At 35.4% G+C, this 14,692-nt stretch overlaps 1 protein-coding gene across 3 annotated transcripts in view; it reads right to left on the reverse strand.

Annotated features, from left to right (window-relative positions):
• Positions 1 to 14,692, reverse strand: part of LOC128991616 (extracellular sulfatase SULF-1 homolog) — a 42,539-nt gene that overhangs the window by 5,967 nt on the left and 21,880 nt on the right. For 2 of the 3 annotated variants that reach the window (XM_054414658.1, XM_054414657.1), the window contains exons 15-19: positions 11,897 to 12,361; positions 10,082 to 10,200; positions 6,803 to 6,987; positions 1,341 to 1,472; positions 51 to 221 (exon numbers count right to left, since the gene is read on the reverse strand). In XM_054414658.1, coding sequence (XP_054270633.1) covers positions 51 to 221; positions 1,341 to 1,472; positions 6,803 to 6,987; positions 10,082 to 10,200; positions 11,897 to 12,361 — 1,072 coding nt within the window. Of the gene's footprint in view, positions 1 to 50; positions 222 to 1,340; positions 1,473 to 6,802; positions 6,988 to 10,081; positions 10,201 to 11,896; positions 12,362 to 14,692 lie in introns of those variants that run through there. The other variant, XR_008490672.1, reaches the window with a different exon arrangement.

A 14,692-nucleotide genomic window follows, 5' to 3' on the forward strand; every position in this document is an offset into this window, starting at 1 on the left:
GCCTAACTTATTGATTTTAATTTTTTACAATGGTTTTGCAAGTCACTCACTTATGTTTGCGCTGTTGGGCATCTTCTGTCGTCTGCTGTGTTGTCGTTGGTTGGATGTGACAGAACACTGTCGAGCGCCACGACAGCCCTTGAGCTTCTCCAGTGTGTCATGCAAGTAGGACTTCTCTTCTACTGTCAACAGCGACGCTCGATTCCACTGCTCAAACGGATCTGGTAAACATGTTCGAATCATGAAGAAAAACTATTTTAGTATTCTAGATAATCTAAGGTGTTAAAAATGTACAAGTATTTTATTTCTGAGCTTTTAAGCAATAAGGGCTCAATTAAATTCTTTAAGAGAAGTAGCATTCAGGGATTTAGGGATACACAATACATGTAGGCTACACAATGTGCCACTGGGCTTCTATCTTGGTGTAGGACTTTTTCAGAGAGTAGAAGGGTGTAGGACAGAGCCCTGACGGAATTCCAAAGTTTTTTTGCTTGATGGCAAAACTACATGCTAAGACCTTTCTAACGACACCTCGGACATGGTGATCGGTAGCACCACCGCTCCAAAACAATTATGACAAAAATATGCCTAGCGTATTAAATATATAGATTCTTAGTTGTACTGTAAGTCGGTCAAATAACTAAATTTAATATAAGATGATTAAATATATTTTTGTGAACTATAGAAGTTGGAATCATAATTATTATGGTAGTTTGATGATAAGAACAAACCTAGGAACTTAAACACAATTTAAAAAATACCAAAAAGTGTCTGGGTCTAGGCTTGTTTAAGTTTGATATATGAAGAGGTAAAGCTCCTTACAATAGTTCCAAGAGCTGGGAATTTTTTGTCTTGGAATGGTTTAGTATCCCATAATTATTATTGAGGAGAAAGGAAGGATACAACTAACTCACCTGAATAAAGAGTCTCAGGAGGTCAATAGAACACATAAAAAGTACACATAAAACTGATATTTCGCCCCTTTCAGGATGAACTATTGACCTCCTGGGACTCTTTATTCAGATGAGTTAGTTGTGTTAATCCTTCCTTTCTCCTCAATAATAATTCTTTAAAGCCAAGTTGTTTTTTTTTCTTAAAAAAATTTAGTATCCCATAAGTTATTGTTGTAGGGAGCCCTGTAAACTAATGTTCTGTGTTAGTTGTAAATCTGTTTTTAGTTACTATATGGATAATTTTTATATGGATTCATTGTGCAGCCTTTGAGAAGGGGCAATTGTAATTGTACAGATGAACTGGATGCAACGCACAAGATCCAAAAGTTATAATGTAATAGTGAAAGACCTGAGTATTTGGCAGCTTGCTGCTACCGGTTCACCTACCTAGCCGAAGATTGTAGAAGGTAACAAGCCCAGTGACAAACTCGCAATACAGATAATTGTGAGTTTTGTTGATTGTTCTCAAACAGGAGTATGTGTTGTTGTTGGCGTTCATACAGAAACAGAATGATCCCTCTGAAACAATCAAACAATAGGCTATGTAAATAGTAAATACAAAGGGAAACTGCTGAAAAATAAACCCATGGTGAGTTTACTCTTATCTACCTTTTGTTGAGAGCTGAAAAATAAACCCATGGTGAATTTAATCTTATCTACCTTTTGTTGAGAGCTGAAAAATAAACCCATGGTGAGTTTAATCTTATCTACCTCTTGTTGAGAGCTGAAAAATAAACCCATGGTGAGTTTACTCTTATCTACCTTTTGTTGAGAGCTGAAAAATAAACCCATGGTGAATTTAATCTTATCTACCTTTTGTTGAGAGCTGAAAAATAAACCCATGGTGAGTTTAATCTTATCTACCTCTTGTTGAGAGCTGAAAAATAAACCCATGGTGAGTTTACTCTTATCTACCTTTTGTTGAGAGCTGAAAAATAAACCCATGGTGAATTTAATCTTATCTACCTTTTGTTGAGAGCTGAAAAATAAACCCATGGTGAGTTTACTCTTATCTACCTCTTGTTGAGAGCTGAAAAGCCCCTCCAGTAGAGGAAAAATAACTGTTTAATGTTGATTGGTTACCTCGGATGCATTACATGGCGTCCAATGATGTAAATCAGTGTCATGACGTCCAAAATAATTCTTGAGCTGTCACATGGCGTGCAATGTAAAATATAAGTTGCACAACGTCCAAATATCATCATGTCCAAAAGTACAGTAACTGTAATAAATATCGTCTTTCTACAAGCTCTGGAGTCATCAGATTGGTCGTTGTGAAACAGCACACTTTATACTGAAAGTAGCAGTTTCACTACGTCCAAACCTAACTTAACCTGGTCCAGCTAACCGAAGTGCGCTGTTGCACGACGACCAATCCCAACGTCCAAAGCTTGTAGAAGTGTTTCTTGCAGTTACTGTACTTTTGGACATGATGAAATTTAGACGTTGTGCAACAGTAGAATTTTGGAAGTCATGAGACAGCTCAAAAACTGTATTTTGGACGACGTGAGACTGCTCAAAACTTATATTTTGGTCATCGTGACACTGACTTATATCATTGGACCTCGTGACATTTGGATGTTGTGCGACACTCCCGTTACTAGGGGTGTGCGATGCAGCATATTTTTTTCGATTCGATGCATCGATGCGATTCAAAGAATTTCGATTCGAATCGATGCGATTCGATTCGATGCAGCACGGCATGATTTTCTTCAAAAATTTAATACAACATGTGTTTTTGTAATGGATCCTTTACCTTAAAAAAAAAGTTAAAGTAAAAAATGTACTAAATAAAATTATGAACAAGAGGATAGTTGCTGACCTAACCTCATTAATGGACACTGCTAATTTTATGGTTGGCCTAAGGAAATTCACCCTTCACTAACAATTAGAATAAGCCTATATATCAATAAAGCAATCGTTAAGTTTATTATTATTGACCTGTATTAAATAAAATAGAGTTTATTTTATGAGTATTGTTACTTAGTTTTCACATTTATATTTGTTGGCTTTCAATACTTCTGGTTCATTCTTAAATCAGCACGAACCAAAAAGTTAATAATCAGTGTTTACTGTCTATTTTAGTGATGGTCGGATCCGGATATCGGACTACCGGATCCGCCGGATCTGAGCTAGACCGACGCCCGATCGTATCCACAAAAAATCGGATCTTGGGCTGGATCCGGTTTTAATGGATCCAATTGTATTTATACTATTAACACAAAATGGGCGAGTATTCGAGATTTTGAGTTCGAGGTACGGCCATGAAACTCGAGCTTATCTTTGAACTCGCTAGTTTGGTATAAAATTGTAAAAGATCAATATTTGTTGAAATGTAACTTGTGTTTACATAAAATGATGGATAATTTGTATTACTGTAGATTCTACAGTCATACAAATATAGAAATAAGCAAGAGGTAGTTGTCCTAACCTATTTTTCCAGCTGTCACGACAGAATTGGTCAACTCAAAGCAGTCGCCGGCGACTGACTGGCAATGGCAATGGTATACTGACTTGACACAGAATAGAATGACATGATCGGTAGTGATTTTGTTTTAAAGTAGGCCTGGCCTACTGTTTCACAATAGAAAATTTCATTACTGAACTGTTACGTAAGCAATAAATTTATGTTTATAAAAGGCAAACAAAGGTAAACACTATAAAGGCAAAACAATAGAAGGGAGGCAGGCGTTGTGCAATGACCTCGAAATGAGCGGAATAGTAACATTGAGTAGGGGGTTGGAAGGGGGGGAAGGGAAGGGTGAGACCTTTGAGCTATATTTAGACTAGACTTTCACCACTTCCCAAATGGCTGGGTACAGGGATTACAATATCAGGTTTTTTCCTTGCCTGGTTTGACTTTTGTCTTTTTGTGTAGATTTGAATAATCAAAAATATAATTTGAATTGACCACAATTATTTAGCATTGATAATACAATTTGCAAGGGACCAGGAGGAAATAGAACAAAACACTAAAATTAATAGAATAACACACAAAGTAAACAACAAATTAAATACAGAACACGGTGATTTAACACTGTCACTGTCACTAAATTTTGTTGTCTAGAAGGGTCGGTGAACTAATCAATAAATAGCCAAAACCAGTTTCCTCCCCCTCTAACCATCACCCCTCCCCCCCTAAGCCGGGAGGCCCAACACTTTGTCCTTGAAACACCCTAGCCTCTGAAACAATAAACCCTTACACCTGCGTTGCTGTTTTGACAACAGGTTTATGAATGCGTTCACTATTTTTCATTTTCCAGAATTAACTATCAATTATTATTATTTGCAAGTTACAAATACGAAACTACATGACATTATGGTATTCAATGACCCTTGTATTATCAAAAATTTATAATTGATTACTTATTTTGATAATAAAAAGCATTCATTCAGCACGCAGCACTTATTGATTATATATATATATATATATATATAATCATCAAAGTATCTGTTACTTTATACAAAATAAAATAGGTACAAAATTGTGTGGCCAGTCAAACTTTATAAACAAACATTTTATTCAATAAAATAGAGATGGTAAATATGGGTTGGTGTAAAGGAAATAAAATACAAAACAGATTAATTAATGATTTTGATAAACGATAGAAAGGTTTTGGGATTGATTGAACTAAAATAACCACAGGGAAACTTATAAGTCGTCAACCACAATCTGTTTAATCAGTATATCGTTAGAGAGAGAGGGGGGGGGGGGAAAGAGAGATAGCAGATAGGGGCGTTTGGTAGGGAATCTGAAAAAGTAAACAAACAAGGAACAACGACGCGACAATACTTGTTTATAACCTTATTGTCAAATCTAGGTCTTTGTAAGACAAAAGAAAATCACACCGTTTTAAACTTTAACCTAATTTTATACTCTTTACAAACAAACACGTCCTACATAACGGTTCTTGATATTTATCAATGTATCTTAGCAATCGTCACTTGCTCCATTGAAACACGAACGTCGATTGGCTGACATGACAGTGCAGCGTGGCCTCTCGACCAATGAGAACTCTTGTTACATACTTTGATTTATCTTAGATGGTCAACATTTACCATTCATTATAATATTACAAAATCGACATGGACTATGCGTATGGTGTTTTTCAATCAAAACCTATGTTATAGTAGCACTTAAAACTTCACTTAAACTCTTAAATTAGGTAGATAGTACAGATATAATATGGATCTACTTTTTGGTGCAATAGGCAAGTGCAAGCCTAACCCTCTGACTTCGATGTTGTAATTGAATCAAATTGTTCTAATGATGCGTAATGCAGGGATGAAACTGAACATTTAGACAAGTTTAGGTTATTTATTTTGTTCTAAAAATAAAAATAATACATTTAAAGGTCTGACTTATTGATACAGACATTTTTTAGTATAATTTCGTTTTGAGGACACTCGAGCGCCGGTGACTGAATTCTGACTGTCTGACATCTTGAAATGTAGATTGTATTGTGTTGTGCAATATCATCTGCCTGCAGAGAGAACAGCTGAAAATAAACTTTAGCTGTTTTGAACTAAATAGTGTGCTAAGTTGGTTACTAAAGTTGTTAGCGTGATTACAAAACTAATAGATATCAAATAAATAAATGTTAAAATAAAATATCTATCCATCCCTGTCGGCTGTCGGTATCGGCGGAATCGGGCGAAATCGATGTTTGGCAATCGATTCTTGATACCGATATTCCTAGTATCGGAAAATGTCCGAGTATCGGTGGTAGCGATAATTGACACTTCCCTATCTAAAACTCATTTTGGAGTCCTAAATTAGTTTTTAATATGCATCGGGACGTAATCGTTGCATCAGGAGTTAACCGATGCATCGGTCTTTTTCGATGCATCGAGGCCAAATCGATGCATCGAGATTTCGACGCATGCTGAATCGAATCGTGATTCAATGCATCGAATCGAATCGAATCAAAATTTCAATGCATTTTTGATGCATCGCACACACCTACCCGTTACTTTGATTACGAACAAAGTGTTAGTAATAGGGGAAGATATGTGAGGGATGAGTAGTTGTTAATGTATACGATCAGCTACTTTTAAAACAAAACAATTCATTAAAGCTCAATTTACTAGTGTAGTAAAGCAATGATTATTTAGTTTGAAGCAACAGAAGATAATTTAGTTCATTAATACAGTAGCCTACAATAATAGCCTAGTCTGGACTTTGATCCTTCAACCCACATCCCCACACTGGAGACGAAAGGACGGACAGTCAACTAGAGAACGCAGGTATGATAGCACACATCTATGCCGCCTGTCGTAGAGTTACTTATTGCATAATCGGTAGTAATTTATCAAATAGTGTGTGTCGGCCTTAAGCATAGTTTTATTAGGTACGGATATAACATCTAGGAAAGCTTGGTTCAGTTTTGAACCATGAAAATGTACTTAAGAAATTACTCTAAATACAACTTTTGAATTACAAGGTGGACCCTGTATCCACCCTGCTACCCAGTTACAAATACTATTGAAATGTAGCAGAACTCCAAATCCGCGGTTGGAAACAATAATATGCACTGATTCATGTTACTAGTTTTTTAACCCCAATTTATCAGTATTTTTGCTACCCACAGAATAACAGGTCTTAGTGATTCAGCATTTCCAATAAGCTGACCCTGATAAAATCCCTATTGTGCAGGTTTAGCATGAGTCTAATATCCTCAATTAATTTTGAGTGAATTTGCTTATTTAAAATTAGACTGAATAGTGTTTTTTAACTGGTATGATCTAGAACCTGAATCAATGAGTAAGTTTTTAGACCATACCTAACATGGTTACTGAAAGTGAGCTATGATAGGTATAAGATAGTTCAGTACGCTTGTACCACTCACCTGTCCAGAACGGAGGGGTTCTCCAGTGTTCATTATCATGATTGAAGCAGTTCATCTTTTCTGCCAGACACTCACTCTCCAACTTTGCTTTTCTCCGCATTTTTCTCTCTTTCTTCCGCAGTCTCTCCTCCTTCAGCCGCCTTCTTGCTTCACGCGCAACATCTTTTTCATCTTTGTGAGTTGAGCTAGCAAAAGAAAATTATATAGCCAGTATTCAACTAATGTAACAACCGAACGTAATAGATGGGTTCAAAAATGTTAATGTGTAATATGTAAGGTACCAAATTAAAGGGGGGTAAAAAACGTACTACGAAGAAATGAACACCAGAACTTACCCGATTTTTATCGACAATAGCCTTTTTTAATCACAGTGAAGTACATACACACCCAAAACTACATATTTATTAATAATAGCACTCAATTTCACCAAATAAAGTAAACCGACCGATTTTACAAGTATTTAACGCCGACGACGACATAACCCCCAAACTGGTGTTTATTTGTTGACAGACGAAACTAGACTGGCTCAATAGTTGAGTATTCGATCAGCTGTTGTCTAGTAGTACCTAAGTTCGCCGCTTGAGCGCGTAAGCCTCGAGCGGGCAGGAACGAAGGATTTTACTCAGACAGGATTATTTGTTCGTATGCCGTCTTCGAAGTAACTTCGTCGTTATATTCGCCCGTTACCAACGCTTGCACGATCTGACGATCATCGATAATTCGTTTACCGAAGGTTAGCTAGCCTATAGCTCAATCAATGAAGCTTCTATTTGGTTTGAATCAAACGGCTTCCTCTTAAACAAAGATAAAACTCAAAAAATTGTTTTTAGCCTTAGACCCTGTGAATCAAATATGTTGGATGGTTATGTAGACAATGTTAAATTTCTTGGTATTTATCTGGATAAGACCCTTTCTTGGGGAGATCATATAGATTACATAAGTTCTAAGCTTTCAAGGGTAATTTGTCTTATAACTAAACTAATACATTGTATAGATCAAAATTATATTAAAACAGCCTACTTTGCTTATTTCCAATCCATTTTCAGATACAATATTATCTTTTACGGAAATTGCAGTAGGATAGAGGAAATTTTAGTCTTACAAAAGAAGTTAGTTAGAATCATATCTTGTGAACCCCAACAGGAACACTGTAAACCCCTGTTCATTCAGCTACAAATTCCAACAGTAATTAACATTTATATATTTGACTCTGTATCATATATTCTAAAAAATCCCAACCTTATCAAACAAAATTCTCATGTTCATAATACAAGGAATAAAAACGTTGCTACCATAGATTTTTTTAGACTGTCTAAAACTCTTAAAAGTCATATTGTAATCTCACTAAAAATATACAACAAGCTAATACATTTAATAACAAAATATCCTAATAAAACTTTTAAATCTAAATTCTACAAATGGCTTTTGAACAACCCTTTTTATTCTCTAAAAGATTTTTTTGAAATGCCTTTTATTAATTTTTAAGTAGGAGCTAGCAAATTTATCAATTTACTGTTGGATTTAGTTGGTTATGGGGTTTAATAACTTTCATTATTCTAAATGCCTTGCATTTTTCTGAACAATAAGATTATTTGGTTGTAATATTAAAGTATGTATTGTAACATGTCTCCTTGTGTGTAGTATTCTTGTAAATATTGTATATTGTATTCATGCTAGTTTATAGTTTAGTTAGTATATTGACTATGCTAGTTTTAGCAGTTTTTCGGACATTGTCAATAATTTGTATAAATTCACAAGACAATAAACACATTTCATTTCATTCATTTCATTTATAATAGTTAATCACATTGCTACGATTCCCGTTTCCAAATTCAATTTTCAATACCGGTAACTAAATTTTAATAACTTAGTTTTCGCCGATTGGAGTCTTGACCCCCCAGTTCCTGCCGGTCAGTGACTAGCGGTGGATACCTTTCGGCTCGAATTAAATTAATTGTCCACAAATTTACATTTGTTCCATTCGCTTAACGAATTATTACTTAAATTATTTTAATTGATTCGACGTTTTAATGTCCTGAGACTTGTCGTCTGTGTTCTAAGCCCCGTCTTTGGCGGGTGAAAGAACCAAGTCTGGGAGTAGACCGATTTGAACTATCAGCCACGAATATTAGTGTTAAATTTATTTGAAACCATTTCACGCTAAATCATTCTCCGTTCAATTGTGTTAATTAGGCCCTGACGACTCTGTAGGGATTTTTATTCTAGATTTTGTTCATACAATCGTCGCCCTTTTATTTTACTAAAGTCTTTAGTTTATTATTTTAAAGCTTAAAACGAGTATTTATATCAAATTGGCTTAAGATTGGATACACGTCGGCCCTACAGAGTCATTCTAAAAGTTAGGCAAAATTTACCAAAACACTTTAACGAAGGCTGGGATGATATAGCTCCAACTGGGCGTCTGCAGGATTTCCGGAGCGCTTCTACAGCTCTGAGCCTTCGATTAAATTTAAATAAATTGATCAGTCAAAGCCGTGACAACTTCGTATCGACCCCTGGATTTTCTCGGCTCCTTCTGAGCACTCCGGGGAAGAAATTTGAGCGTGGCCGGTTCTAGGGGTAGGCCTAGCCTGACTTGGTGAATACTAGTTTATTACCCCCTCCAGAATTTCGCGTCACAAATATTTAATTAATTATGACGGCTTAGTTAGTAAATTCATGTGAAATTATTACAAAACAATCTTGATGTACAACATAATTTTCTTTACCAACTCTACTGAACAATATTTAAGAAAGAAAAATGTTTACAAGTAGCAAAAACTCATCTAAGATACCTAAATTTGTTTAAGGGAGACAAAGGATAGGATAAGCAGGCTTACCTTAAGAAATGTAGGCATCCCACTTCACTACAGTAACACAGAAAATGCACTGATTCATGATGGAAGAAGTGGGATGCCTACATTTCTAATGGTAAGCCTGCTTATCCTATCCTTTGTCTGCCTTATTCTCAGACAGTAAGCCCTTCCTATTCAAACCTAAATTTAAAAAAGAATATTTCTGGTTTTACCCATAAGCAATTACAGTACTATTGACTTCAAACTGAAAGGCTGAGGGGTGATTGTGTCCCAGTTTGTAGCAAACAAGATCAGAAAATCTTAGGCGAGGTTTTAGCTTCAGGAGTTGGATGTATGTTAAAAAATTAATCAGTTAGTTGCCATACAATCTTTTGGGCTATGTGAATATTACAGAAAAATAGTGAACAGCAGTAATAGCCCTGACAGCAGTGAGGATAAAGAATGTGATTGTATATTTACTCACAGGTATGGGTCACAGTAGCAGGTGTCAGGAGGCAGCGAGTCTTGCGTCTTTCTGTTTGGATTCAGTCCAGAGACTGGCTCAAGAATTGTAACATCTATCCTTCCTGGACCTGGCCCTGGCTAACACAACTTTATTAGTTTATGAATACCGGTACAGAAAACATGTTTGTTTATTTTAAATAAGTTATTTGTTTTGTTTTTATTGCTACTCTTGCTACATAACATTCATGTTATTTACGCTTAAGTGTATTTCAACAAGCAGTCTCAAACTAAACAAAATGTATATTATTTTCCACTAAGCATCTGAAAATAATGTTATTTCTGAATTTTACAAAATGTAACTCCTTGCTAAGACGTTTTACTGTTTCGTTTCGGAGGTAAAAAAAACCCTCCGTTCAAATTCGTATATATGTCCGTTAGCACAATAACTCAAGCAAAAATAATTTGATTTTGATGAAGTTTGATAAAAACTTGTAAACCTATGTTTATTTTACTACGTTTATTAACCTACGAGTTTGCAAACTTTAAGAAAAGCAAGAAAAGCATGATCAGACTATAGAAACCGGGGTTATTAAGAGGTTTTATGAGGTAAAAATTGTTTTTCCCATTTTTGACCCTAAAAACATAAGATTTCACAATTTCTTTCCAAACAGTTTTGTAGAGCTTAAAAAATAATAATTAGTATACTGAAGTGCTGTTGTATGCCTAACGGTTACGGAGAAAAAAAAATGTAAATTTAAAATGCCTATGTTTTCCTTACATATTATAAATAAACTGTTAAGTTTGCTTGTTTATGGGTGTATTTTGATCGAATTAGGCAAATTTGTTTATTTTATACTATAAAAAGTACACCATATTACCTTCCCTATAGCAGCAAACCTAAGTACTTATTAAGATTAATGTTATTTAGATAGGAAATAAATCCAGGGTGTCTAGTTTATTTCCATTTTAAAATTCAATATTAATTCCAGACTTTTCAATACTAATTCCAGATTTTTCAATACTTAGTTTTCTCCACCTAAATGTACGGATTCTCGATTCTTGATACCGATAGGTACCAATTTTTATATCTCAAGAAAATTGTCTAAATAATTTGGTTTGACTACAAACTCCTTATTATTAGGTTTTTCAAGTAAAGAAAAAAATGCAGCAATAAACTAGCCAATTTGGTTTTTTTATGGATAGGTGATGAAAATCCCGTCTCCCGCAGCAGTGTAGACATCATCATCGTCTTGCGTGATCGTGGAAAAATCATGATCATTTCCCGCGGTCACAAAACCGTGATCATCGTCTAGCGCGATCGTGGCTTAATCATGATCATCTCCTGCGGCCGTGTAGACATCTTCATCGTCTCCCGCTGCCGTGTAGACATCTTCAACGTCTTCCGCGGTCACGGAAACGTGATCGCCGTCTTTCGCGATGTCGGCAAAATCATGAAAATTCCCGACATTAATATCAAAATAAAGACTAATTCCCGACTTTTCAAGACCATTTTGAAATTCAATACTTCCAGACTTTCCTGTTTTTCCCGACTACTAGACACCCTGTAAATCTGAAAATTTTAAGGAAATATTTTGGTGGAAATTCATCCAGGTAAAAGGAAATTCACTTAGTCTGCAGGTTTGCTGCAGAGGGGATATTTTTAATAATGTCAATGTTAGGTCTAAAACTAATGGTGCCACCATTGTGTCAAAAGTTGTCCTAAACTCTACATGTTGACCATTAAAATCTGATCAACAGTTTGGCGAGTTAGCTTACATTAGGGGTTCTACTTTGCAAGTTTATAAAATCATACAACATGGGTGATGTTACTAACCCAATCTTTCCTGCCAGTTGTGTAGTTCACCGCAGACGATGTAGTTGTCTCTCTCTCTCTATCTCTCTCTGGCAAAGGTATCAGTTTGTGCCTGTGTCTGTGTTTACTGAGGAAGTTGGTCTCAGTGTTCTCTGAGTTTCCCTTATGTTTCCTCCTTCTACCAGAGTTCTCTTCGTTGTCAGTCAGGTCTGATACGTTTCTTGAGACACCATCGTCGTTATCATCCACAGTTGTGTTTGTTCCTGAGTTTACAAACCTGTTCTTTGGTTTTCGGCGAGGTTTGTTCAAATTTCTCTCAGTAGTTGCAAGAGTGGTGTTGTCTTCATCAAAAATATCTTCAAAAAGATCTTCATCGTCGTCTTCCTCATCTTCGATCTTTCTCTCGTTATCTTCCTCGTCATCTTCATCAGTTTCCTCAGTGCTTCGATCATAAGGCTTTTTCTCTTTCAGGAACTTCTTTATTTCCTGAATGGCAAAGGGGGTTTAAAATAAATAAAAGGGTAGATGTAAATTTAATTTGGCATATGACTAAAACTAGAGCTCAATGAAGAGAAAAGAGTAAACTAATGGTTAAGACAGAAAATAAATATTGCCAACAATTTAATAAATTGTGTACGTATATTTAAAAATGTAAGGGTTGAATATTAAATATATACTACTAGAGAACCCGTGCGACTCAATGAGCCGCATAGTATGAAACATAACTCCGAGGAAAAAGTTATGCTTAAATTAGAGTAATTCTAGTTACATCTTAGAGTTGTTTAAACACTTGTTAGAAACTAATTTTAAAAATCTCCTTTTGCGTCGTAAAAGGTTCGCCTACATTATTTCTGCTCTCAGTTTTAACTGATAACTTCTAATGTATGCTAAACGACCTGCTTCAATTCGAGTTAACATGTTACAACAAAGTTTTTCCAGCATTGGAATTGAAGAAAACTGTTGCCTTACTGATAGCCTGTGTTGTGTAATTTAAGTTTGGGTCATTTTATTTCTTTGATTTGAGACTTCCCTCTAATAAAACGAGTTGTAACATTAAAAGTTTGTAACACACTTAGGAATATTCAGATTAGACATGTGAATGGCAATAAGTGCTTAGGTGGGTATACAAAAGTACTATCTCTGTTTACTCAAAGGTAGCATTATTCAGGGTGTCTACCAGATTTCTCAAATGGAATTCCCGACTTTTTCCCGACTTTTCATTACCATTTTTATTTAAATCCCGACCAAAAACTTGGTCCATTCTCCATGTTACTACACCTTTTTCCGTCTCACGGTCACGGTACCTTCGTCAACATATGTTGTCACTCGCGACGCAGCGAAATCACTGACGATCGAAACAAATCATGTGCCGAGAAAATCCCATATCAAATGTTGGGGTTTGTGAAGCAGCAACAAATTTTAATGTAACTTGATTCGAAGCAACACGGCATTTTTCTATTCATACTTGTCAATGGAATGAAATACTTGTTTTCAATCATGCATTAGGAGAAACTGTATTTCTGGAAATACCAGTGAGCTTCTAGCCTATATTTCATAATTTTTACTTGCAGCATCATGTTGTTCAACATGTTACCTATTTTATTTTAATGATTTTATAAATATAAAGATATGTTTTGGTGTAAACAAATAAAAACCTTTGCAAGATTTATACTGAATCTTTCAATTGGTTTACATTGATAAAATAAGAGGATAGAATCAGAGCTACAAGGTAAACATAATTTCTTGTATGGCTAAGCAATGGCTCAGTGTATGCCATGTACTTGGATGGTAATTACTTGTATGGCTAAGCAATGTCTCAGTGTATGTAATGTACTTGGATGGTAATAACTTGTATGGCTAAGCAATGTCTCAGTGAATAGCTTATATAAATTAATGCCAATAATTTGAATAGTGTCAATAAGTTATATAGATACTGATAGTCAAAGTAACAGTATAATGTAACAGTCAACTACGTATGAGTGAAAATTTAAAAACGTACGTTTTCATGTCCCTGGCCTTTTACTTCGTAGATACTGGATTCGTAGTTTATTATTATGTGTTTTAATATTTTTTGGGACGGGGGCAACATGTTATACACATTTATTTGGTTTTAAATAGGTTCTAGGTATTTTTTTCGTATTTTTAAAGTCTTGAAATTCACGACCATAACGTGTCCCTAGGGTACATTTTCCAACTTTCACGCTGTTTTTAGACTAATTATTCATGCCGAAATATATAAAGCCATATTTTTATGTCATCAATAGTTATTAAACTTACAAAAAAGGAGCATATTATAATTTTATTGTCATTGCAAACTGACTACCATGACATAATAAGTCTGTCCCTCGATTTGGCGTCACGACCATATGGAAAAAATTTGCAACTTTGGAGCACGACAGTGGCAAGCCTGGCGTCGATTGCGTCAGTTCGTTTTAGAGACTAGTTCGAGGTGGACGTCAAGTTTGTTGTGCCGGTTGTTTTGTGTTGAAAGAAGTAGTTACAAGATTAATAAAGGCAAGTTTGTGTTTTTTGTAATTTTGGTGTGTCCATGACCGTACGTAGTCATTTGATGAAGTAGACGTGGTTTTAATTTTTGTTGATATGATATTTCAATTGCTACATTAACCTAGAAGTCCACTTTGTATCCTCGAACATGAGGTGCAAGGCTACCGCCAGAACAGAGCCAAATAATACGTAATGTCACGACAAAAGTTTCACGACCATCGCGGGGTTTTTCACGACCAATCCATTCTTATGGATTATACTGTGTTTGGTCGTGACAATAACTTAAATATCATTGTAAATTGAACAGTTAAT

The sequence above is a fragment of the Macrosteles quadrilineatus genome, unplaced genomic scaffold, assembly GCF_028750875.1.
Source record: "Macrosteles quadrilineatus isolate MER2022 unplaced genomic scaffold, UCM_ALF_1.0 Scaffold_4__1_contigs__length_99947679, whole genome shotgun sequence".
NCBI classification, from domain to species: domain Eukaryota; kingdom Metazoa; phylum Arthropoda; class Insecta; order Hemiptera; family Cicadellidae; genus Macrosteles; species Macrosteles quadrilineatus.